Source organism: Chrysemys picta, chromosome 1 (genome assembly GCF_011386835.1).
Source record: "Chrysemys picta bellii isolate R12L10 chromosome 1, ASM1138683v2, whole genome shotgun sequence".
In the NCBI taxonomy this organism is placed as follows: Eukaryota; Metazoa; Chordata; order Testudines; family Emydidae; genus Chrysemys; species Chrysemys picta.
This window is the reverse complement of record NC_088791.1, coordinates 85,009,754-85,035,731: the sequence shown is the minus strand read 5'-3', so window position 1 is coordinate 85,035,731 and position 25,978 is coordinate 85,009,754. Positions and strand designations below refer to the sequence as shown.

At 39.6% G+C, this 25,978-nt stretch overlaps 1 protein-coding gene across 1 annotated transcript in view; it reads right to left on the bottom strand.

The window, feature by feature from the left end:
• Nucleotides 1-2,370: 2,370 nt before the first annotated feature.
• The window catches only part of NEDD1 (NEDD1 gamma-tubulin ring complex targeting factor), a 61,212-nt gene continuing 37,604 nt past the window's right edge, over nt 2,371-25,978 (bottom strand). Inside the window, exons 10-16 of the mRNA XM_065560866.1 lie at nt 25,238-25,285; nt 24,650-24,879; nt 22,663-22,819; nt 21,119-21,275; nt 10,908-10,974; nt 5,812-8,742; nt 2,371-2,948 (exon numbers count right to left, since the gene is read on the bottom strand). Coding sequence (XP_065416938.1) covers nt 8,638-8,742; nt 10,908-10,974; nt 21,119-21,275; nt 22,663-22,819; nt 24,650-24,879; nt 25,238-25,285 — 764 coding nt within the window. The 3' untranslated portion in view covers nt 2,371-2,948; nt 5,812-8,637. The remainder of the gene's footprint in view (nt 2,949-5,811; nt 8,743-10,907; nt 10,975-21,118; nt 21,276-22,662; nt 22,820-24,649; nt 24,880-25,237; nt 25,286-25,978) is intronic.

The window sequence follows — 25,978 nt, the reverse complement described above, 5'->3', positions numbered from 1 at the left end:
TCATGTTAATGGAGGTGTCTATCCAAAAACCATGCCGTCCATGGATCTGGGTGCCGTTGTGTTGTGTCAGCAGTTCTGGAAATGTCTGGAGCAGGAGTGGAGGCAGTTTTGACATGTGGAGAAGAGGGAACCAGAATCCGCAAGGCCAATATGGAGCGATCAGAATGGCCATCACTCTCTCCTGCTGGAGTTTGTGGACGACATGAGGTAGGAGTATGGGGGAGAAGAGGAAGGCATAGTTCATCCAGTCTGACCAATCGATGACCAGAGCATTGCCCAGTAGGTAGGCACCACGTCCTCCCCTGGAACAATATTGGTGTTGGTGTGTGATGCAAAGAGGTATCTGATTGGTGTACCCCAAGATATCAGCTATTATCATGTCGTGCAACTCCCATCTGTGATCAATTGCAAAGTTCCTGCTGAGAGAATCTATGATCACATTCTGTGCTAGGCAGATAGGCTGTTGCCAAAAGGATATGATGTGCGATGCACCATCCCCAGAGGCGAATTGCCTCCATAAACAGTGCTGGGGACCTTGTGCCCCCTTATTTGTTCATGTAACATACTGTGGCAATAGCAGACAGCTGGTAAGAACACGTGGAATGCTTTGCATACTACACAAAGTTTGTGTGTGTTTACGTGCATCCTGGTCTCTCCTGTGGTCCAGGTGCCTTGTGTCATGTGCTCATCAATGTGAACTTCCCAGTCTGAGAGTGATGTGTCTGTTATGACTGTCATGGTCAGTTAGGATGGGAGGAATGAAATTCCAGAGCAGATTTCTAGCAGGTTGTCCACCACCAAAGAGATGACCTCTAGTGGAATACTGAGTATGGTGTCCATGGATTGGTGCATAGGAGAATAGACTCTTTGCAGCCATAGCTTAGACAGCAAAGGTGCAGGCGGGCAAAGGGCATGACATATGTGCATGCCGCCATTTGCCCTAGGATGGAGAGGCAGGTTCCTGGCTGAGACCAAAGGGTTGGAGGTTACCAGGGCGATTTGGTCCAGTAGGGTCTGGAATCTGTCCTGTGCCAGATAAGCTCGTGGGGTCACATCGATGCAAACTCCTATGCATTTCAGGAACCAAGTAGGGTTCAAAGTTGATTTTTTGATGTTGATGCTTACTCCTAGGGAAGAGAGGATTAGAAACTGGGACATCAATGCTTGAGCTTCCTCTTTGGACCGCAGTTAGATAGGGTTTCTTCTTAAGTTACAGGAAGAACAGACTTCCACATTCTCTCAGCCAGCTCCAAACCTCCTGGTGAGTCTCAGGGTCTCTCAAAGAGCTTCTCCCAGGTCTGACTCACCCTATTTAAATTGTTTTTGACTCCCCCCTAGGACAGCCATTAGACTTTGACATTGTCTCTTAACTCATTCAGGCATAATGCCTTGAAATCACTGGTCTTGTGACTATCTCACCAGTGGGTGAATACTGTCTGATCTCTTCTTCCAGGGGTCCTCAAACTTCATTGCATTGAGATCCCCTTCTGACAACAAAAATTACTATGTGAGCGGGAGCGTGTGTGGGGGCAAGCCCGAGCTCTGCTGCCCCAGGCTAAAGCACTCAGGATTCAGCTTCAGCCCTGGGTCCCATGGAGTCGAACGCTGGCCCTGGGGCTGCAATGCACTTCAGGGTCCCGACCCACAGTTTGAGAACATGAATATAAACATAAATCATATTTTGGGACATAGATTAATAATCCTTATTGAGATCCCAGTCATCTGTCACAGGCCCCAATTCTGATTTCACTTATTCCATTGAAGTCAATGCAGCTAGAACTGGTCAGTCTGAGGACCTAGAATATATTTTTTTAAAACCCTACTGTAACAGTGATTATTTCAACTTAGATTTCAGACTGTTCACAATGTTTGGCTTACTAGTATTGTAACTTTTTTAGCTATAAAACAGTTGTCATTTGAATGGTATAGTAATTATGTAAGATTAAATGGGTGGCCTTTCATTGTGCTAAAGGTATCTTCTCTGCATCTGTACAGCTTGCTAGTCCTACTGATCCAATGCACATTTTTTTCTAGTAAGATAGAATTTGTGGCTCTAATTTCTGGTCAAAGTTGTCATCTTTCATATAGTTAATAACTGGGACAAAATGCAGTCAAATTGTCCTCTTGTTTTCTAGCATGCCTCCTCAGATAGATAGCTTGGCTCCAAGCCTTGGAACCATTATTTCATCATGAGTGGCGATGGTCACCAAATCACCGTGATTTTGCCTTTATAAGTAAAAGATACATGCATTTTTACATGAATCCACCACTACCAGAGTTTGTGGGTTCATGAGGCTGAATATGTATTTTTACACTGCTGTTGAAATAACTTCCTACATTTGAGATTGCCCACAGTGCAAGGGGCATATCACCTTTTCTGAGAGTTTATTATATTTGACATTATATAGAATACATTTCATAGAGAATATAAAAAGGCTAATTTTACATTTACAATTGTTTTAACATCTTAACAGGTTTCCTTTTTCCAAGTGTAAATTTTGGTCTACCATCGATAGCTGCTTAGTACTGACTATTCTTAATTACAAAATATCATCATTTAATAATTTTTATTCCTGAGATGAAATTCTACTTCATGCTATTATTGAAACAAAAATATTTTAGAATAATGTAGTATAAACATACATTTGGCCCCAAACTGAATGTTCACCCTCTTTTCCCCAAACATCCAACAAATGATTATGAAGTACATTCTACAGTTCAAATATTCTGAGAAATATTATCCTTAAAATATAGTGGACAGCCTCTTGGAAAAGTAGTACTGGTTTGCTTCTTAACAGGTGTCAAATATATTTAATCAATGATCCTGCCTTTTTAAGTAAAATCTTTTTAAAAGACTATCACATTTCTTAGCACTGTCAAAAAAAATTCAGTCTGACACCAAGCCCATTTTAAAAATGCATATATATTATATACACGCCTGATATATACTGTATTTTCTGGCGTATAAGACTACTTTTTAACCCAGGAAAATCTTCTCAAAAGTTGGGGGTCGTCTTATACGCCGGGTGTCGTCTTATAGGGCGGGTGCTGAAACTTCCGAGCCGGACTGGAGAATCTGCGGTCGCCGCATATGGTGGGGGGAGCTCAAAAACGGCCGCGGCCACATCCCCGCCCGATGACGAGGTGAGGGGGCGCCTCACCGGGAAGGTGTAAGTGAAGGGCGGAGCAAGCTGCAGGCGTCCGGGACGCCCGGGGTATGGAAAAAAGAGATAGAGCGGCGCTGTGCCCAGAAAAACACGCCTCTTTCACCCGTCTGGCCCGCCCTTGTATCCTATTACCGTACCTCCTTCTCCGCCTCTCAGATCTCGCTCCTGAGGACTGCAGTGAAGCGGCGCAGGCGCGCATGTGCGAGATCTGAGAGGCAGAGAAGGAGGTAATAGGATACAAGGCGGGCCAGACGGGTGAAAGAGGCGTGTTTGCGCTACCGCTCTGATAGTCTTGGAGACAGGGAGGGCTGGGCAGGCAGGGAGAGCTGACCAATCCAAGCAGGCTTTGTATACAACAACCAGCCAATCGCCGGTAAGGTACATCGCTTGCCATGATTGGCTGGTTGTTGTATACGGGGTACCACATACAGTACAGCACCAGTATCTGTACCTGTTCATACAGTATAGCACCAGTACATACAGTACAGTATACAAATGTCCAACAGTCAAAACCCCATCATGGCTCCACCAGCAAGAAGAAAGAAATATGAAGCCAGTTTCAAACTTAAAGTGGTAAACTTTGCCATGGAACATAATAACTGCGCTGCTGCAAGCCAATATGGAGTAACAGAAAAGATGGTTCGGGACTGGAAAGCAAATGAAAAAGCATTAAAGAGTATGCCAAGGGGTAAGTGTGCATTAAGAAGAGGCACTCCACATTGGCCAGAACTCGAAAAACATGTAGCAGACATGGTGAATGAGCATCGCCAAAACGGTTATGTAGTGACACGAAATAAAATACATTTGTTTGCACTTCAGTGGGCCAAATCTAACCCAGATCACAGCAACAGATTTAAGGCCACTGTATCCTGGTGTACTAGATTCATGGGAAGGCATAATATGGTACTGAGGCAAAAGATGAAAATTGCCCCCAAATTACCTGCAGATCTTGATAGCAAAGTAAATAGTTTCCATCGATACGTAATACAACAGCGCACTAAACATGGCTATGCGTTAAGTAGTATTGGAAATATGGATGAAACTCCAATGAATTTTGATATGGTTGGAAATAAAACTGTCCATCAAAAAGGTGAAAAAACAATTTTAATTAAAACAACAGGACATGAGAAGTCCAGTTTTACAGTGGTACTAGGATGCACAGCTGATGGCGCCAAACTGAGACCAATGATTATTTTTAAAAGAAAAACAATGCCGAAATTCAAGTTCCCTGTTGGTTGTTTTGTACATGTGAATGAAAAAGGCTGGATGGATGAAGAAGGGGTAAAGCTATGGCTTGATAATGTATGGAGCAGGCGACCAGGTGGACTTATTCAAAAATGTAGTCTACTGGTGTGGGATATGTTCAGGGCTCATTTAACTCCCAGCACCAAGCAAATGCTTGCAAGACTAAACACAGATGCGGCAGTTATTCCTGCAGGATTGACATCGTTGGTACAGCCACTGGATGTGTGCCTAAACAAGCCATTTAAAGATCGCATTCAAGAACAGTGGAATGAATGGATGGTTAGCGGCGAAAAGTCATTCACAAAAGGAGGAAACATGCGTGCTCCACAGTTGGATGTTTTGTGCAAGTTTGTCATAAAAGCCTGGAATGATATTGATGCAGAAACAGTAATCAAGTCTTTCAAGAAGTGTGGCATATCAAATTCATTAGATGGTATGGAGGACGACTACTTGTGGCAAGATGAAGAGGAAGCCGAAGCTGAGACCACACCATCTGATACGGAATTCGATCCATACGATGACTGCCTTACAAATGTATCACAAGATGTCATTGATGTACTTATGATATCAGATGACGAACAGAAGGATTTTGAAGACTTTTAAAGGGAAACTGTCACGCCAGCAAAACCTGTAAAAATACCGTAGCTTGCAGTTATGATGGGCGTTGCTAACTCGCCAGGGACTTGCCCGGCACTTGGGGCTTGTCTATACTTACGCGCTGGTTCGGCGGCAGGCAATCGAACTTCTGGGTTCGATTTATTGCGTCTAATCTGGACGCGATAAATCGAACTCAGAAGTGCTCCCCATCGACTCCGGTAATCCTGCTCGCCGCGAGGAGTACGCGGAGTCGACGGGGGAGCCTGCCTGCCGGGTCTGGACCGCGGTAAGTTCGAACGAAGGTACGTCGACTTCAGCTACGTTATTCACGTAGCTGAAGTTGCGTACCTTAGTTCGATTTGGGGGTTTAGTGTAGACCAAGCCTTGCTCTCTCTCTCTTGTTTGTTATCTTCCTCCTCTCATCATCAGTTCCAGTTTGGTTGACAGCTTAGAAAACAAACAGCATGGCAGCTCCCATGGGTTTATTGTCTTATCCTTCCTTTCAGCTTTAGAGTGAATTAGGAAAAGTTTAATCCACTTGCACTGTTTTATGTTTACATGTTTGATGACAAACAGCCTTATGTTTATAAGTGACAGTTTTCCTGCTAAGTACCTGCATGTCATAAGCATTTGAATTAAAATTACCATATTGAAATCAAATCTGATGTTTTTTTAATTTTTTTTTGGTGTGCGTTGGAAGAGGGGTAGTCTTATACGGCGAGTATATCCCAAACTCTATATTTTAACTGGAAAAGTTGGGGGTCGTCTTATACGCCCAGTCGTCTTATACGCCGGAAAATACGGTAGGTCAAATTCCAGAATCCAGGTTCCCAGATAGGAAATACTCATCCTAAAAATCTATCTTGCTATAACCCAAGACAAGGGGGAAAAAATTAAACTGTTTATTTTTCGAAGAGGGAGGGAAGAGGAAGCATATATGAGTCTAGGAAATGACTGCACAGGAGGGAGGAGAGTCCAAGATCCCAGACTCACCAGTACTTGAGAAGGGGAGTAGAAAACATGCACTCTGCCTTTCCCAAAAACATTTATTTGAAAGTGCTCTACAGCAACAGCCATCGATCCTGTCATAATTGTACTCATTTCTAAGTCAGATATATCTATTACTCCAGAATCACATGGTACAAATGGAACATTTCCATAAACACCAATTCGTTTAGATGGCTGCCACATTCAAAAGTAGAGGGAGATACTGCAAAGCTCAACTCAACAAGGGATTCCAAGGAGGGATTCAATGAGACTTCTGGAGCTTAGAAACTTCCATAAGACATGGCCCATCCCTAGTTTGCAGTCTTCTTCCTGACTCATACACACTTCTGCATCATTATTCAAAAAAAGGGTTACCAGAAGTGCTTTGTTCTAAGAGTTAAAATAAAAGAATTTTATTTTAAAATACAGTTCAGATCTGTGTACAAGTAAAATGTGCTATTTGCCCCCCTAGGGGCTATCAGGATTGCTGGAGTGTCTCTGCCAGTCACCAGTGCCACATTAATCCTGAGATAAGGAAACAAGCCTCAGGACAAAAGTCAAAACCTTTTCTTCTTCAATCACTGTTGTTGCGATGTCCTTTGTTCAGAAGCTCAGAAGTTTACCCAAGGTTCTGAATAAAAAAGAAGTCTTGGTGACATCTGCAGACAAATACTCAGGATGCTTTTTCAATTCCCTGCTATTTTATGGCCATTGTGGTGTGAAAGCCTTGGGAACAGAGTCTGGACATGTTTGGGTGCTACATCAGTTTAACAATGCATGCTGTAGAACTGTGAAAGATTTGCCATACTTTTAACCACCATCTTTTTCACAAGTTTGTGGCTAGTATTTTGAGTGTCAGAAATTGCTTACTCATTCTACAAACTTACAAAAGCTTTACAAAATACTGTTATCTGTACATTATTTGCATTAAATTACTAAAAATAAGTTTAATGTATTCTGCTTCCTTGAATTCAACTCAATATAGAAACACTTTTTTAAAGCTCTTTTGAACATAGTAGCAATAAACTACAAACTGATATTCAAGTCCTGATCATAATGTTGAAGGTTACACCAATATTATTCAATTTTTTACAAGAAACAAATAATTAATTAGCTTGTAAAAAAATACAGGAACCGCTCCCTTATGCTTCCTTCTTTTAAAAAAATCACATTAAAGATGGTGACAAGATTCAAATAGTTTTCTTGCATGTTTCATACTTTGCAATGTATTATTTTAATTAAGTGACAGACGTTTTGTTATGGCTTTTTCATTTATTGGAAGAATGCCATGCTGGAGATAAACATTGCATGTTGTAGCTAATGAACTCTGTGTTCTCAGTATTTTCTTTTTTGAAATCTTCTTTTCAATTGGAACATCATGTAATGGTTGTGGGTATCTTAAGATCTTCAGAACATCATCTGCAAAAGGCACTTGTAGCAGACCCTGATCAGCCCTTGCTGAGGCAACACTTTCACTGGTGTGATTGTGGGCGAAACCCTGGCCCCAATGAAGTTAGTGGCAAAACTCCCATTGACTTCAACGGGGCCAGGATTTCACTTCAGATATTTTGCCTCACTAAGAACTGCAAGAATAGGCCTGGCAGTGTTATACTGCTGGACTAACAGTACTGGCATGACACATGCAGCCATGTTAGCTTATAGCTAAGACAAATGAATTAATTTGGTATTCAGCATGGCCAAAAGAAAGTTACAGTAGTGGTAAAGTACTACTGGTTAAGTGTTTTCAATCAGAACATTTCTAAGGCTACAAGTTATATTCAATGAAACTGGATAAGTTATCAATATGCCATTAAATTATGTAAATATTCAGACTTATGTAAGTGAAAGCATTCTAGTTTACACAACTAAATTTTAACAAAAACTCATCCTAAAATTTAACATTTATAACTGGGAGGAGGGAAGGGAGAGGAAGAATCAGTGGCAAAAGAGTAAAAACCATTACAAAAAAAAAAAAAACCAAACCCACAAGCAAGAGGATATCACATTCATTAATATTTCCAAGACTGAACCCAAGTTTTGCTCCATATAGGAAAAGTTTTGAGTTATTCATAACTGCATGTTAATCAGATAATTACTAGTAGATTCCCTGTTTTTTCCAGCTATGCAGAAACAAAACTCCAAAATGTCATACTGAAAACAATATGGTTTTTCACAAAAATAGTCGAAATTCTGAAGCTAAAAAGACTGCTGCTGACAAAAGTGTAAAATAATGCGTCAGTCTACATAGTTCTGACAGTAGGTATATATAAAAAATTCTTATGGAAAATACATTTGTCCTGTTTCCTTTTCATTTATAAAAGGCACTTCGTGGACAGCTAAAGATCTGATAAAATACTTATCCTGTTAGCTTTCCTGTTAGACAACACATGTATTTCAAGTCAGTTTACCATAAAGATATGAACACATTCTTTACAGCCGTTATTAGTGCAGATTTATCTCTGTTAAAAATTTTACAGTTAAGTATTGTGTCTTATAACATTTATTTAAAAGAAGAGGTTTTCTGAGTTCAAGAAAACAATACTGGTCTTCATACACGACTTCAGTGTTCGGTAGATGACATCTTGAAGGTTAAAGTACAAAATTCAAGAAATGCCAAGAAAATAAGCTCTGTGTGGACCTTTCAGAAGTGGGTCCTTAGTCTTTTGTTTTCCTCTCGTAGTCTCTCAATTTCAGCTACTAAGCTTTCATTTACAGAGTATCTTCCAAGCAAGGCATGCATTTCATTCTAGAGAAAAGAGAAAAACCCTCTTAGCAACAGCTAAAGTTTACTTTTCAAATTTTGTTCTCTGCAGTTTCCTCTTTTGAACAGATGAAAATTAATATAAACAACAACCTGAGAATATACTGTATCTTTTTCACAAAGGAATAAAAAAAAAAAAAAAAAAAACTTTTGATAAGTTACTAACATGACTTTTTTTTGTTGTGTACTGCACTCCCGTCATTAATTCCTTATTCTTTAATGGATATTTTATCAAAGTACGCTTTTGTCCCAGTTTTAAGAAGGGGAATATATTTTTCAATTTCCACTAAAAGAAGCATGACCAATGCTGGATACTAAAGATTTTTTATGTAGGCCAAATAGCAGAAAAATCTTAAAATAATTTATAGATTAGCTTAATTTCAAAAACAACAGATTAAAGACTTTCAATTTCTTAAGGTATTTCCTTACTCCATTTCAGCATGTAAACAACCCATTCAATTATTAGCTGATTCTTCTGCTTAAACTACCAAACCACAAGCAAAAAACCCAAAGATGATGTGTGCATTTTCTTCTCATTTTTGTTATAAAACCCAAGATTTGTAATGTTGGGTGATTTCAAATTATATTTTGCATCATAGTTTTGTTTTAATGAGTATGTTCTACAAGTTCCAGGATCTCTATCAGCACTCAGATGCTAGAATTATCACAGCAACAACTAATGCAGATACAGTGTCCTATTGTAATGGTTGTTAAAAGGAAATTCTATTGCCAAGGTAACTAACAATATTTATTTAGTTTTACCCTTGTCCTTCCTCTCTTCTTCTCCCTCTAGTCTGTTTTTTTACTTTCATTTATTGGAGCCATATCTGTGTTAAGGCCCAAATCTTGCAATTTATTGTGCCTGTGCTGAGACCCATGGCAGTCGCTGGAGCTTCATACATGCCCAGATATCTGCTCACATGAATCCATTAGCTGGATCTAGCCTAACAGAGTGAGATCATCAGGGCTATTCTGGCACCTCAAACAAATACTCCCTTGAGCATCTAAAATAAAATAATCATCATGTGCTCCACACTCCAAGTTGCTCTTTCTGTCTTCCCACCCTGCTCCAGTATAAAGATGGCCCCACCTACACACAGTTTTCTTGTATGACACCCACTCTCACATGATCACAAGTGGAGTCTCTCCCCCATGGTTAGGGAGTTTCTTTTTGTCCATGACTCCAAACACCAGAGAAAACATAACTGGTGTTGGCAAAAACAATCCCTTTCTTCCTCTTCAAAAGATAAGGGGGAGAGACATTGACCTTTCCAAGTTCAATCCTCCCTTCTCCCACATGAAAGGCAGCCTCAAAGCCTGATTGACCATCCTATCCTCCGTAAAAGGGAGGCATTAAACAACAGATTAGTTTCCTTCAAACTCCAAACTGGAGAAGAAACACTGGGGAAGAGGTGAAGGCAGAGAGACATTCTCTCTCAGCCTTACCTTCCTCCCTCATTAACGGAAACATTTGTTTCCCCCTCTGCTCACAGCAAAACCAAAGCATTCAAACTAGAGGTCTGAGAGTCATTTCAAGTTGAGCCCATGTAAGCTCAATAAAAATATAGTTAATGTGAATTCTTTTTAGTGTTTGCACTACAGTAGTTCAGAGTCAATGGTAATCTCATGAGTCCCAGTCCAGTGCTTTCTCTCCATAGGAATATGGACAAGGTAAGAAATAAATAGTTTAAGAACATAAAAAGCAAGTAATCTGATTTTGTTTTAGGATATTAAGTAGGAAGACCATCACCATATGGAGCAGTGTTCTGTGTTATACTGTATAGTTAGCACTAGCTGAGAGCATAAAAATAGGTCTGCTTCTCCTAGCATTCAGCAGAGCCTATAAAAGGGAGGGAGAGAGAAAGAAGAGAAACCAATGATAGTCAATTTCTCTTGTTGGTATCACATGTAACAAAAAGTTATTGGTTAGTTTAATTTACCTTTTGGTAGTCTACTAGATTTCAACAATTCATTTGTTCAGCTTGATACAGATTAATACATATATTAATATGTAGGTGTTTCCCATCCCTTCTCTGTATGTTTTCTATTTAGGTTGTAAGGCATGCATCTAACTTTCAGTTTTATCTGTAAAGCAGCAGGCACCCTTCAGCATTACTTATATACATTTTCATACTGTTCTTTGTACATACCAACTGCATATGGAATTGTTTAATCATCTCCACTTGCAAATTCACAATGTCTCGATGGCATGCTTCTCTGGAAGAAGAAAGGTATCATTTGGGACTTTTTATACTTTATTGTCAATTCCATAAAGACATTAGTTTTCCTCTAGTCCCCCAAACACACACACACACAAAAACCACAAAACCAACTGTCTTATAACACTATGGGATATCCTGGACACAGGAGTAAGGATAATGACTATCCCCACTCCTAACTGGTGCAGAAAGACAAGTAGAATTGTAATAAATCATTCAGGATGGCTCATGTCTCTCGCTACTCCCAAGTTTCTGCAAGAATAGTTCATCTAGTGATTATATGAATCCTTGTTCATAGTCCTAGAAAAAGGATTTTAAGAACAGAACAATACAGAACATTTGAGAGCTTGTCCTCTTTTTGCTAACAGGACCAGGAATGCCAATAGAAATACATTTTTACTTTTAACCAGTGATCCACAGATTGGCCTTTCATCTGATACATCATAGGTTTATCTTAGATTTGTATTATATTTTTAGTGTTCAGTTTGAATGTTAACCTTGTTGGAGGAGAAAAGCCTCCTTCAGTCACACAATACGATGCACAACAATGATGCTCAATAAATGAAAGTCATTCGCCTGTAATTGGAATTAAAGAAGAAGATTTTCAGTACAGGTCCACACTTTTGGAAGGTACCTGCACGCTGCATTATGGTCTGGAACAGTGATTAGGATGGGCCATAGAGACTTTGCCAAGTCCATAGCATATTTCAGGTCAAGTGATGTAAGAAGGCATGACCTCTTTGTCCTCATTTCCTAAGAATCTACAGTAAACTCCAAGAGAGTGGGGAATATGAATCTGTACTGATGATCTATTTGAAGGCCTCCTTTTACTGGCAAGTAATCCCCCCTCCCCAACCCTTCTGAGTAGTGTCAGTACAGATCTTTAACTTGAAAGGTTCTTAATCTTTGGCACTGGGCTCTATCTCTCAGCACAGAGAAGTCCCTCAAATGAGAATTTTGCACTTGGCAACCTGAGAATCTCAGTACTGGCACCTTAATGAATCCACTATTTTTAGTTTACTTGGAGGTGAAATGGATTCTGGGGAGCACTGGTGTAATTCCATCTTTCCTCTCTGAATTTCTAGTCCTTGAAGAATACTCAAAAGAGAGTCCGAGGCAACAGCCTTCCACACCATTCAACCCACCTCAACAGTCAGGCTCTCTTGGCACCAAACTTTGAGGCATCCAGAGTCTGGGATTTTGAGTAAGGTCTCACAATTTATTCTGATTTAGAATTTGTCCTAAAAGCTCTTAGCCTACTCCATACAATATGGATCCGAGCAGTCTCCCAATCGAGGACCCAGCTGATGAACCTTAGGTTTGATGCAAGAAAATGTATTTTACAAATGGGCAATCCTTAAACCTAGGCTCTTTAAAGGGATCTGCCATCCATAGTGAACTGATGAGGTTCATCTTAACAAATTTCCAGAGAAACTCTTTTCTTTAATTAAAAAATTCATAGATAAAAAAACACAAAACAAACAACTCAGAGGATGTTACATGTAATATTGCTAATCCTTTGAAAATATGCAGTATCTTTTAGAGCCAGATTCAAAGCAGCGAGAACACACTGGCCAATTAAACATACTTTGCAGACGCTTTGCATTGTCAGAGCAGCACAAACAGCCAGCGTGTAACACCCCATTTTCCCCAAACCCTCATCCTCCATAGTCCCCTGCACACATGCCACCCCCCCATTTCACCTTCTGATCCCCCAAAATTCCCCTGCATGCATACAAGTATTCCCCCTGTTGAAGAGACATGAATCAATGGGTAGCTTCTGAAAGGTAGTTAGGTTATTGTAATTTTTGCCACTATTTTCATGAATGCACATTACAGGAGCAGCAGAAGAATGATCCTCTTGTTAGGAGAAATCATTCAAAGAACTGTCCTCTTTCAAAATGGCCACCTCCTCTTGTTCACAACAGAAATGATGCCAAGCTGCTCTCTGGCAACACAGAACCCTCTGTGCTGTGAGAAAGCAAAGATTTGCACTGTGCGAAGCAAGTAAATGGAGGCAATGGCCATCGTTTTTAAGGGCAGCCTGCAGCCTTCGTTCCATTGAAAACAATCGGAGATGGCAGCCATTTCCAAAGAGCAGTTATTTGTGAGATTCGCTGTAGTAAAACAATTCTCAACCTTTGCTGAAAGAAACCTTCAGTCATAAAAAAAAAAAAAACCTGGCAAAAATGGTCATTAATCTTAAAAAAAAAAAAAAGTCTTCTAATGCTGCATATTCACGATTTTAAGGAGTTTCGACTATATAGGAAGCTTGATTCTGCATTAGTTATTAAAATCATTAAGGACAAAAGAGAGAGTGACATCAAATGCTAAATGTCTTAAAAGATCCATTTAAGTTAAAATTAACTCAAACTAATAGATTTATCTATACATTCTCAGAAAACATGTACCCAGTAAATGCTGTAATTTTGAAGAGCATATTATGTATTTTTCATAAATAAAGACATTAAGTGTAAAACATTCTACAGTCTTAAGTATGCAACAAGTGTTTCCACACAAAAAAGTTCTATGAACTCAACAAGACTTGAGCATCACCAATGAAGGTACAAAGGGATTCTGACTAATCTCTACCTGTTTGAGGAGTGCTATCCCTAAAATCATTTCCAAACCTGAGCCTGGAAAGCAACATCACAGTGTGATTCTGCTATTCCAATTGATGCTACTGTGGGTTGTTTTTTTTTTCTGTTCCACAAACAACTAATTACATTTCATTTCAAAGTCTGAAAGTGCAAAAGAATATGTCCCTTATATTTTATTCAACTACAATTATAAATACATTAGGAGGATACAGTGGTGTAGGCTGGAAGAATGATAAGAGAGAAATTTGTTTTAATTGGTGTTCTCTAGAGGCAGAGACTCTTCTAAAGATTTGGATCAAAAGTGCACACATGCCAATCTCAAGAACTGACCAAAGAGTTCTGTACCCTCTCTAAGAGGCCGATGAATACATGTACAATGAAAGGGGCAAAACTTTTGAGTCATAGCCTAAGACTGCTTCTCTCCCACTACAAATATCAATAATCTAAAACTAACTCAGTGGGAGCTAGGTCGATATACATGCAAATATATGAGACTTGCGTCACAGACAATTATAGATATGCCATTTCTCTTTGATTTCCCCCCAGTTTTTTCATTTTTTCCCCCCTTTAGCAATGAAATGTTCAAACAAAATTGTATTAAAAGCTAGCTGTAGGAGATTCAAGCCCTCGGCTTCCACAAACTAAGTGCCCTCCACAGACTCCTACTTTCAGAGCCTTTTAAAAGATGCAGAAATAAAAATCTATCAGACACATAGGAGGTAATATATACCATTAGGTTCTGCTGTTGACAAAATTTAGTGGCTGTAACAAGAGTGGCAGGTACTCCCCACCCAAACAGTGACACGAGCGCGCTTTACCCCATTTTGGGACACCACATCCCTTCCCTCTACAAGGGCATATCTACCCCTTTCTCTCCTCACTCAAACATATTCCTCCTGTCACACAATGAGCTTCCACCATTAGCCGCCTGGCCTCAATTTCTTTCCATGCTCCCTGGTTTATTTGATAAGGAACTAAAAGATTTTGCTTTGGTTTTCTTCATTCTAGGTATGACTTCCCTAGTGTCACAGAAGAGGAAGCTGAACCTTTTTCTTAAGAACTGGGGGTTCTTAAGGCAAGAAAAGGAAAGACAAGAAGACTCCCAAGAGGGGGAAAAATATACATTTTTATTATATTTCTTGATTAAATCCTGGAGTTTATAAACATAAGAAGCTATGGTATGGTATTTCTCTTGAAATACATATACAAAAAGAGAGAGAGAAAGAGAGAGGCACTTCTGGAGTAGATGGAATGATACTAAGACACAAAGAAGTAATCAGTGTCACAGTATAAATAGTTTTTGCTAGTAGCATAGCAATAGTTCTGTCACATCATAGCAAAGCTATTGTGAGACACCAGAAAATGTTTTGAACAACAAAAAAGAGAAGAACTATTATACAATGTTGTATATATATATATATATATATATATATATATATATATATATATATATATATATATATATATATATATATATATGAGAAAAACAAAAAGACTATCACAAGAACCAACACAATTTACAACATTTCCAGTTAGAGTAAAATTGTGTGAAATTATTAATTTCCATCTATATAATTGACTTGCAATTTTTTCGACAGAAAATAGAAACCAGTGCCACATTTCTGTTTGTATAAACAGCCTATAGAAATAATATACAATGACTTTTGAAAGAGTCACAAAATAACCTGTTTCAGAGTGGTAGTCTGGTTACTCTGCATCAGCAAAAAGAAGGAGGATTACTTGTGGCACCTTAGAGGCTAACAAATTTATTTGGGCATAAGCTTTCATGGGTTAAAACCCACTTCGTCAGATGCATGCAGTGGAAAATACAGTAGGAAGATATACACACACACACACCCCTTAGACGTTAGGGAGTGCTATGTAAAAAAAAATTTTTAAACACAAAAGGATGTTTAAAAAAATAAAAATCAAACACAAGGCAGGGCTCATTTTCGGAGATGGGTGGCTGGAAAGAAGTGGCACTCAGTCAAAGGAGGGGGCCTGTGGAGGAGAGAAAACGAAAGCCAATACAAACATAAGAATGTTGGTGCTGGCTGAAAAGAATAAGGAAGACCTGAGGTGATGCTGCACAACAAGTTAGACCCAAGTTTGTAAAAGAAAATGGGAGAAGAAGTGGGAGATGCAGACACTCCACCTAACAATCCAAAAATTTTGGGATGCAAAGAAAAAACAAACATACCACCCCCCCACCCCCACCCCGCCATCACATCATAGTTTGGTCCCTCAATAGTCCTCCTTTGCACAGGTCTGATTCAACTCTACCATTGATCACTCATTGATGGGAGTTCTCAGAAGAACAAAAAACCCATCGGAGTTCTGGAGGAATTAAATTAGGTGTCATCTACACCTGAGAATTTACCAAAATAGCTATTTCAGAATAATCATTGAAGAGTTATTTTGGGATAAGTCCCCATGTGGATACTCTTATTCTGGAATAAGAGTGCCTTCTTCCAATTTACAAAGGCACTTTCGCAGTCTGGAATAAGTAGTCCCATAGGGGCTTATACCAAAATAACTATCCCTGAATAATTATTCCAAAATAGCTATTTTGGTAAATTCTCAGGTGTAGACAAGCCCTAAATGAATCCCTCCAGAACCCTAATAGGTTTTTTGTGGTTATGAGAACTCCTGGCAATGAGTGATCTCAATCTGTAGGTACAGTTGAACCAGACCTGGACTATTGATGGACCAATCTATAATAATTATTCAGGAATAGATATTTTGGAATATTTCCAGGTGTGGCTAAATCCTTAGCTAAACTATCTGTCACAGCTAGTTTGAGCCCTTTAGGCGTCTAAAATCACCTTCTCTCCCTTTTAACCCAGCCAGGTGTTAAAACCCTACACAACTGCAGAACTTCATAAAGTTACTGGGGCAAGTCTACACTACAAAGTTTTGCCAGCATAGGTATGTGGGTAAGGGGTTTGAAAAACCACACCCCTTCCTGACATAGCTATGCTGGCAAAAACCTCTGTCCCTACACAGCTTATACTGCCAAGAGTCCTTTGGCACCCAATACAGCTTCTGTCATTCAAGGAGGTGGTTTTAGTATACTGACAAAATAACTTCTTTTGCTGGCATATGTTGAGTCTACATCTACGAGGCTTTGCTGGTATAGTTGCGCTGGCACAGCTGTACCAGCAAAGCCTTTGTAGCGTAGACTAGCATTTCTTCTCCTTTCTTACATGCTTTGATAAGTAGTGAAATACCTAACAATGCTCACATTTGAAGTATTACAATTGTTATCTGTGTTACCAACCACTAAAATGAATGGGGCAGTTTGCACCTCAGAGCTGTATCAGGCTCTTTGTGGGGGGGAGGGGTTGGGAAATCGATCTAAGATACGCAACTTCAGCTACGTGAATAGCGTAGATGAAGTCGACGTATCTTAGATCGAATTAAAATGACTTATTTCACGTCCTAGCGGCGCGCCGCGATTCCCCCGTCGACTTTGCTTCCGCCTCTTGCCGAGGTGGAGTTCAGCAGTCGACGGGAGAGCGATCGGGGATCGATTTATCGCGTCTACACTACACGCGATAAAATCAATCCCTGATAGATCGATCGCTACCCGCCGATCCAGCGGGTAGTGTAGACGTACCCTTAGTCACAGTCGGCCTTGTCTAGGCTAGGACTTGAAGATGTGTCGTTAGCTAACAAATTCTAACTAACTGTTTTTAAACCTAGTATCAACAAGGCAAACTGCCTTTAACATGGGCTAAACTGGTTGAGTTAAAGCCTAAAGCAAGAAAGAGTAAAGGTCAGGGTGAATGTCACACCAGAAAAAAAGCTCTTCAGTTTCCCAATAGAAGACCGACCTCTTTAGATACAAACAAGGCTGGGAAACACTAAAAAATAAATTGTAGGGAACAATTTTCTACCAGCAGGGAAATCAATTATGTCATCTAGTGTTTCTTTTCCTCTCCAGTTCCAAAATCTACAATTCCAACAAATGCAATGCACTGGACCCACGATACAATGAGTTAGGAGGTTTATGGCAAATGTTCCTATATTTTAGATAAGCTGTTTAAAAAGCCATTCCTTTGGCTTTTAGTGAGGCATTTTTTGTTTTCAAAAAATGAGAGAACTTTTAGTAACAGCTCCACATGCACAACAAATGGATGCCAACCAACGTTTTTCATTTACAATACTGGCTTCATTTTGTGTAGACCTACACTCAATACTGCAGTGCATAACTGAATTAATAGCTTTGCAGTTATTTAGATCCTGAGAAAAGCTCAAAGCATTGCTTTGAACAATTATATATATATTTTTTTTAACAAGAAAATATATATATAGTGATTGGCTCAATAAATTTCCACCAAAAGATAAAAGCAGAAGTGAAGGCAAAGTATAAGATACTGAGACCTATTTAATGGTTTTTTTGTAACACCTGACCTATCATATTAAAATTAATGCTCCAGTGATCTCTATTTGAGTGCATTGTTTCAAAAAAATGTTAAGATGGCAACAAACTTTCCCACTCTAACTTGAGCCATATCAAACCTGATTTAACTGCAACTGAAGTCCATAGCAGCCTTTCCATTGATTTGAATAAGAGTTGGATTGTGCCCTGGGAGGGGGAGGGGAATCTCCCAAAATAGTTAGTACCCAAAGCAGAAACTCCTGTTTCTAGAGAAGGGAGAAGCAACAGAAGACACCACAAAATCTACTAAGGAACTCATCATGCAGATCTAAAACTTACCCAAAAAGCATGTAGCTTACCAATCCTGCAAACGTATGTAAAATTTATTCATATGAGTAGTCCCCATTATGGTATCAACCTATTGAAATCAATAGGACTACTCACATGAATAAAGTTACGCACAAGCTTACAAGTTTGCAGTATTGGGACCACTGATATTTTCAGTGATAGGAGATACAGAAACTAGGACTGTCGATTAATCGCAGTTAACTCACGCGATTAACACAAAAAAAATCGCGATTAATCGCAGTTTTAATCTCACTGTTAAACAATAGAATACCAATTTAAATGTATTAAACATTTTAGATGTTTTTCTACATTTTCATATATACTGTATTGTGTTGTAATTGAAATTAAAGTGCATATTATTCTTGATTATCATTTTTGCTGTGCAAATATTTGTAAACAAAAGAAATAGTACTTTTCAATTCACCTCATACAAGTGCTGTCGTGCAATCTCTTTCTCATGAAAGTGCAACTTACAGATTTTTTTTGTTACATAACTGCACTCAGAAACAAATTAATATAAAAACAACGTAAAACTTCAGAACCTAAAAATCTACTCAGTCCTACTTCTTGTTCAGCCAATCGCTAAGATAAACTTGTTTATATTTACAAGAGATAATGCTGTCCTCTTCTTATTTACAATGTCACCAAAAAGTGACAACAGGTATTTGCATGGCACTTTTGTAGCCAGCATTGCAAGGTATTTACATGCCATATATGCTAAACATTTGTATGCCCCTTCATGCTTTGGCCACCATTCCAGAAGACATGCTTCCATGCGGACGATGCTTGTTAAAAAAATAATGCGTTAATTAAATTTGTGACTGAACTCCTTGAGGGAAAAGTGTATGTCCCCTGCTCTTGTTACCCACATTCTGCCATATATTTCATGTTATAGCAGTCTTGGATGATGACCCAGCACACGTTGTTCATTTTAAGAACACTTTCACTGCAGATTTCACAAAACGCAAAGAAGGCACCAATGTGAGATTTCTAAATATAGCTACAGCACTCGACCCAAAGTTTAAGAAGTACCTTCCAAAAATCTGAGAGGGACTGGGTGTGGAGCATGCTTTCAGAAGTCTTAAAAGAGCAACACTCCGATACGGAAACTACAGAACCCAAACCACCAAAAAAGAAAATCAACCTTCTGCTGGTGGCATCTGACACAGATAATAAAAATGAACATGCGTCGGTCCACACTGCTTTGGATTGTTATCGAGCAAAACCCATAATCTGCATGGATGCCTGTAGGGTTGTCGGGCATCTTGTTTTTGACTGGAACGCTCTGTCGAAAAGGGACCCTGGCAGCTCCGGTCAGCACTGCCAACTGGGCCATTAAAAGTCCGTTTGGCGGTGATAAAGCAGGCTAGTCCCTACAGGTCCTGGATCTGTGCTGCGCCCCGGAAGTGGACAGCAGGTCCAGCTCCTAGGCGGGGGGGGGCCAGAGGGCTCAGCATGCTGCCCCCCACCCGGAGCGCCAGCTCCGCACTCCCATTGGCCAGAAACCACAGCCAATGGGAGCTGTGGGGGCGGTGCTTGCGGGCGAGAGCAGCACACACAGCCTCCTGACCCCCCCATCTAGGAGTCGGATCTGCTGGCTGCTTTCCGAGAGCTGCGCGGAGCTGCCTTAGCCTCGCTGTGCTGCTGACCAGGAGTCACCTGAGGTAAGCCCACGTCCCAACCCCGAGCCCCAATCCCAGCCCTGAGGCCCCCTAAACCTGGAGTCCCCTCCTGCACCCCAAACTCCTGATCCATAGCCCCACCCCAGAGCCAGCACCCCCAGCCGGAGCCCTCGCCCCCTCCTGCACCCCAACTCCCTGCCTCAAACCGCAGCCCCCTCCCACACTGCGAATCCCTCATCCTACCTCCCCCAGCCTGGACCCACCTCCCGCACCCCAACTCCCTTGCCCAGTGAAAGTGAGTGAGGGGGAGACCGAGCCACCAAGGGAGGGAGAACGTAGTGAGCGGGAGGCAGGGCCTCAGGGAAGGGGCAGGGCTCGGGTGTTCGGTTTTGTGAGATTAGAAAGTTGGCAACCCTAGATGCATGACCCCTGGAATGGTGGTTGAAGCATGAAGGAACATACAAATCTTTAGCGCATCTGGCATGTAAATATCTTGTGACGCCAGCTACAACAGTGCCACGAGAATGCTTGTTCTTACTTTCAGGTGACGTAAACAAGAAGCCGGCAGCATTAACTCCTGCAAATGTAAACAAACTTGTTTGCCTTAGCGATTGGCTGAACAGGTAGGACTGAGTGGACTTGCAAGCTCTAAAATTTTAGATTGTTTGATTTTTGAATGCAGTTTTTTTGTACATAATTCTTTTCATGATAAAGAGATTACACTACAGTACTTGTATTAGGTGAACTGAAAAATACTATTTCTTTTGGTTTTTTACAGTGCAAATATTTGTAATCAAAAATAAATATAAAGTGAGCATTTGTATTCTGTGTTGTAATTGAAATCAATCTATTTGAAAATGTAGAAAACATCCAAAAATATTTAAATAAATGGTATTCTATTATTGTTTAACAGCGCGATTAATTGCAATTAATTTTTTTCATCGCTTGACAGTCCTAACAGAACCCTAATATTAGTTAAACAGGTTGATGATCAATGGAAATATCTACCGCACGTTTACCGTACTTTAGTTGAAAAGCTGAATTCTGATTATACAAAATTGAATGATTTGTTTTGCCATCCAGAGTTTGTATTAAAACACTTCATATAAAGTTACAAAATTCAATTGGGAAAAAAAAAAAAAAATCAAGTCAATGAAATATTCCAAACATTACATGAACATACTTTACCTGAAATCATCCAGCGTTTCTTGTATCATATTTTGAATGAAATGAATTTGAACTGATGTCAATGGTGCATTTGGTCTATTACTTCCAATGGTGTCTACTATTTTTTCAGATAATGAACTGGCAACTCCCGCAGTGACAGAAGAAGTTATCTTTGGACCTATAGAAGAAAAATGAAGTGTATTAGAGTGAATATGGAGAAGGAGACTAAGAGAAAACTTCTGTTACTCCACAAGGCATCTGTCTTGAGAGAGAGAGAGACACACCATAAACTAAACTAGTCAACAACTTAATACTGTTGCCAAAAAAAAGGCAAACATTCTGGGATATATTAGCAGGAGTGTTGTAAGCAAGACATGAGAAGTAGTTCTACTCTACACAGCACTGAAAAGGTCTCAACTGGCATACTGTGTCCAGTTCTGGGCATCACACTTCAGGAAAGATGTGGATAAACAGGAAAAAGTCCAGAGGAGCGCAAACAAAAATGAGTAAAGGTCTAGAAAACATGACCTTTGCGGAAAGACCAAAAATAAATAAATAAATCCCCTGGGTTTGTTTAATCTGGAGAAGACTGAAGGGGGAACATAACAACAGTCTTCAAGTACGTATAAGGTTGTTATATGGAGGAGAGTGATAAATTGTTCTCCTTATCCACTGAGGATAGGAAAAGAAAAGAAGCAATGATCTTAAATTACAAGAAGGGAGATTTACGTTAGACATTAGGAAAACTGTCAGGGTAGTTAAGTACTGGAACAAATTACCTAGGGAGGTTGTGAAATCTTCATCACTGCAGGTTTTTAAGAACAGGTTAGACAAAACAACCAACCAGGGTGCTCCAGATAATACTTAGTCCTACCTCTGTGCAGGGTACTGGATTAGATAATCTGTGGGGGTCCTTCCAGCTCTATATTTCTATGATTCTATGTTTTTGAATATTTTACCCATAAGTGACTTGAGAGCCTAAGGCCAGATCTACAAAAGTACTAATGATGTGGCTAGGTGCTTAATGGGATTTACAAAACCACTTGAGATATATGTCTAATTCAGGCACTTTGGAAAATCCTACCAAGTACCTACCTGCATCTTTAACCAGCTAAATACCTTTGTAGATCTGGCCTTTAGGCTCCCAAGTCATTTGGGAGTGTTTACACAGACACTTAGTTTGCTGTAAGCTGAAGTGTAAGTCTGCCGCACACTAAAAGTTCCCTAGTGCACTTTCAGCTACCAGACTTTGAAAAGGGAGTAGATCAAAATGCATGAGGGAACTTTAAGTGCATGGCAGCAGGGTCCATAAAGAGACACTTAATGTTCAGCAGGTTATATTTACACCCAAGCGTTCATTTAGACAAGCCCTTAGATGCTTTTGATTATTTTATCCTACATCTAAGCAGCTCAAGTTATATTTAGTACACTATCAAAAAAAATTCCTCAGTTACTTGCCCTTTAATTCAGTTTTAATGCTAAAGTCACTTCTGTGACAGTTTTCACATTAGGTATCATAACACACAATAACCACTTGTAAAACCAGACAACTTCCACACACTTACTTGCTGAGGTAGTACCATTTACTGGTGAATCGGACATCAAGAGTGCCTGAATATTCTTCCCTAGCCTCTCATTTGCTTCCGGAGTCTTGATTACAGTGGGCAAAAGTGGAGTATTTGAATTTCCAGACTCAGCATTCGATGAGCTCAATTTTGAAAGCTTGTAAGTCAAATTAAAAACAGTAATAATTGTAACACTTCAGTTGCACTTAATGATGGTTTACATTTTAAGATCTACATTGCCTCATGTATTTTTGTGTTTGGAAAGCTGGAACAAATAGGTCTGGCTAGAAAACAATGATTCCATTTCCCCCAAAATTTTGAGATTTTGGAATTTGCTTTTGTTCCACATCAGAACAAAACAGAGACCTTTTGACATTTTTCACAGAAATGAGGGCACCAATCCCAGAATACCCATTAGCCTAGTGGTTAGGGAACTCCCCTGGGATGTAGGAGACCTGCTCCAAATCAGGAGTGCCCTACACATCAGATTACACAGATAGTCCTCTCTGAAATGTTCCTAACAAAGTTTCTGGGGAGAAAAACTGTTTTACTGAGTTGGCATTTAACAAAAAAAGTGTTTAGACAAAAAGTTTCCAACCAACTCTAGTGACTAATGCAAACTAAAATTTAAATACAAATATTTACAGCATATCCTTGAAGCTGACCTCAAAAACTTGGCTTTGCATTAGTATTAGAATGGTAAAACCCAGTATCTACTTACTATTGTAAAAGGAAACAGACACTATTCATGACTAATGCAGTATTTTCCTTTCAGCAGAAAAAATATGGCAGATTAATTAGTTCTCTTCTCTTTTTAAGAGAGTAGAACTATCTCCTCTAGCCTGTAGCAAAGTCATATATGTTCTGGTAATGGTGCTACAGGTTCCACATGAGCCACAATTGGAGAAAAACAAGGAGTCAGCAATACAAGAAAAGCCAAAAGAACCTTCAGACTCAACAGTGCCCTTGGAGGTAGTTTGGCCACACAGTTCTTGGGCTCATGTGTTTATTCCCTTTCCGGGATAGTGCCAACACCTCTGGCACTGAAGACCTCTCAGTTTCTTACCTTTGTTTATGAGGACATGCCTGAAACATCCTCAGATAGAGAACCTGCTTGAAACTCAGCGGACTGTGCCCAAGTCTTGTTCTGCAACAGACTTTTCCAAAGTGAAGGAAAACCCTGACATTGAGGGAAAACTTGCTATGGCTTGTTCCAATGGAAGATGATGTTTGGCAGGTGCTGGCTTAGTACCACATCTCTATTATCTGGGTAGATCCTGGCACTAACAGGAGGACCCATAACAACAACAGATTCTTGAGACACAAAGATCAGCCTCATAACCAACTCATACTCAAAGCTGCCTACAGAAAGAAAAGAACTGGAATGACGTGGGCCTTTTGTAAATTCAGCTGTAAAGGTTCAGTGCTGCAAGCACTGCTTTCTAGAGAGAGTTCCTGAATCTCAACAGCAACAGAAGTGGAAGCAGATTTCATAAAGAGAAGTAAGCAGAGACCACCTCAAAAGAAATGACACCTTCCCCTTTCTAGGTCCTATGAGTTTTGTGGAAAATGCTTTCTGTCAAGAAATAATAGCTCCCAACTATTCAGAAATTAAAAATATTCTGCATGGTAGTATAGCTGGTCTTCATTGGTTTCAATGTATTATAATGTCAAGGACTTTTTTAAAAAGGATGTAAACTCATATCATGTTGCTCAAGACCACAAGAGACTTCTCAAAAGTGATTCATTGTAAGTCAGACATTTAAGAGATCAAGAATCAGAATGGTCTAAACTGGAGTAAGACAGAGACACTGTAAGGTTATTGTGACATCTAAGGGTTATTTTGCAGTCCTTTTAGTACACATTTCCTGGAACAATTTTTGGCAAATTCCAAATAAAAGTATTTATTGCAGGTAAAAGGCAACAGGCAGTCACTTATAAACAAAACAAAGAACAATCACTTAGGAGAGGAATTAGCATAGAGTACCTGTTTCAAGGGTTCTCTAGATTCTTGTTTTCCAATATTTATTTTTGTAGCTTCAGCATCTTGATTTGGATGCTCATCTTCTTCTTTAATAGGAGAGCCCACAAATGCATGTAATGGGCTAGAACGTGTCCCTTGCATGCAAGCACCTACTGTGTTTCTTTTTATGGGAAACACAGTGTTGAATTGGGGAAGGAAATCCAAACCAGGAAAGTAGGGCTGAAAATCCAAACCTGAAAGGGAAAGAAAACAAAAGGCTTTTCTGGCTTACACTGAGGTATTCATTAACACATAAACAAACAAACATGGAGAGAAAACCCATATCCTGCAGTACTTATCACCTACAGGAATGCTTTTCTTAAAACAGTTATGATTTGCTGTTACACAGCATACCCAACATTATACATATTGGGCCCTGACATTATTATGTCCATTTTATACCAGTGCACTTCCACGGATGTTTGACTGCATGGATGGTTTGGTTTCAATGGAATCATATCAGCATAAAACTGGCGTTAATGCCTTGGCTAAACAGGCTTGTTTTGTTTTTAGCCTTGACAGTAAACAGAAACGTACTGCAAAAACACTTACCATCTCCTTTTCCTGGAAGATCTTCATTTGTTTTGTAAACTGCAACATCTATAAAATATTGACAAAAATAAAGGTTAATTTAAAACTTGTGTAGACTGAATCTGTGTCAGTATTCTACATCAACACAGTAGTTTAATAATAAGCAATTAACATAACTATGAAACAGGAACAGCTTTTGTATTCTGGACTCCTGCTTCTGCATTCTGGACTCTTGCACTCATACATAGAGCAGTGTATGGATACAAAGTTTGTATCTGCATCCGATCCGCAGAAATGGTCTACAGATAAAGGCAGATATCCGCAGACTTGCAGGGCTCTACTTATACAGATTCATGACTTCCAATAGGATTGCACACAGGTGCAGAGATCCACATTAGTGCATGTGCTTTCAGGATCAGAGCCCAAAGGTGAAAGCAGACGCACTACTCTAACTTCCCCATCAACATAAGCTCCTAGAAATCAATAAAAATAATGCCTCCGATTGTTTTCTTATTAATTTGCCTTCTGGATATTTGAGCACCATGTTAGTCTATTTCATACTTTTGTTTCTAATAAGTTTTAAAAATACGTATCATAGGGAAAGAGTCTGAGGTGCAACCAGGATCCCAGAACTTTGGGAAAACTTGGATCTGGACTGTGCACCATAGGCCCATCTCGGACAATGAGTATTCAAATGACCACAGTGGCAGAATTTTTATTGACACTCAACACTGATATTTTCTTACAGCCAACTCTTGCATT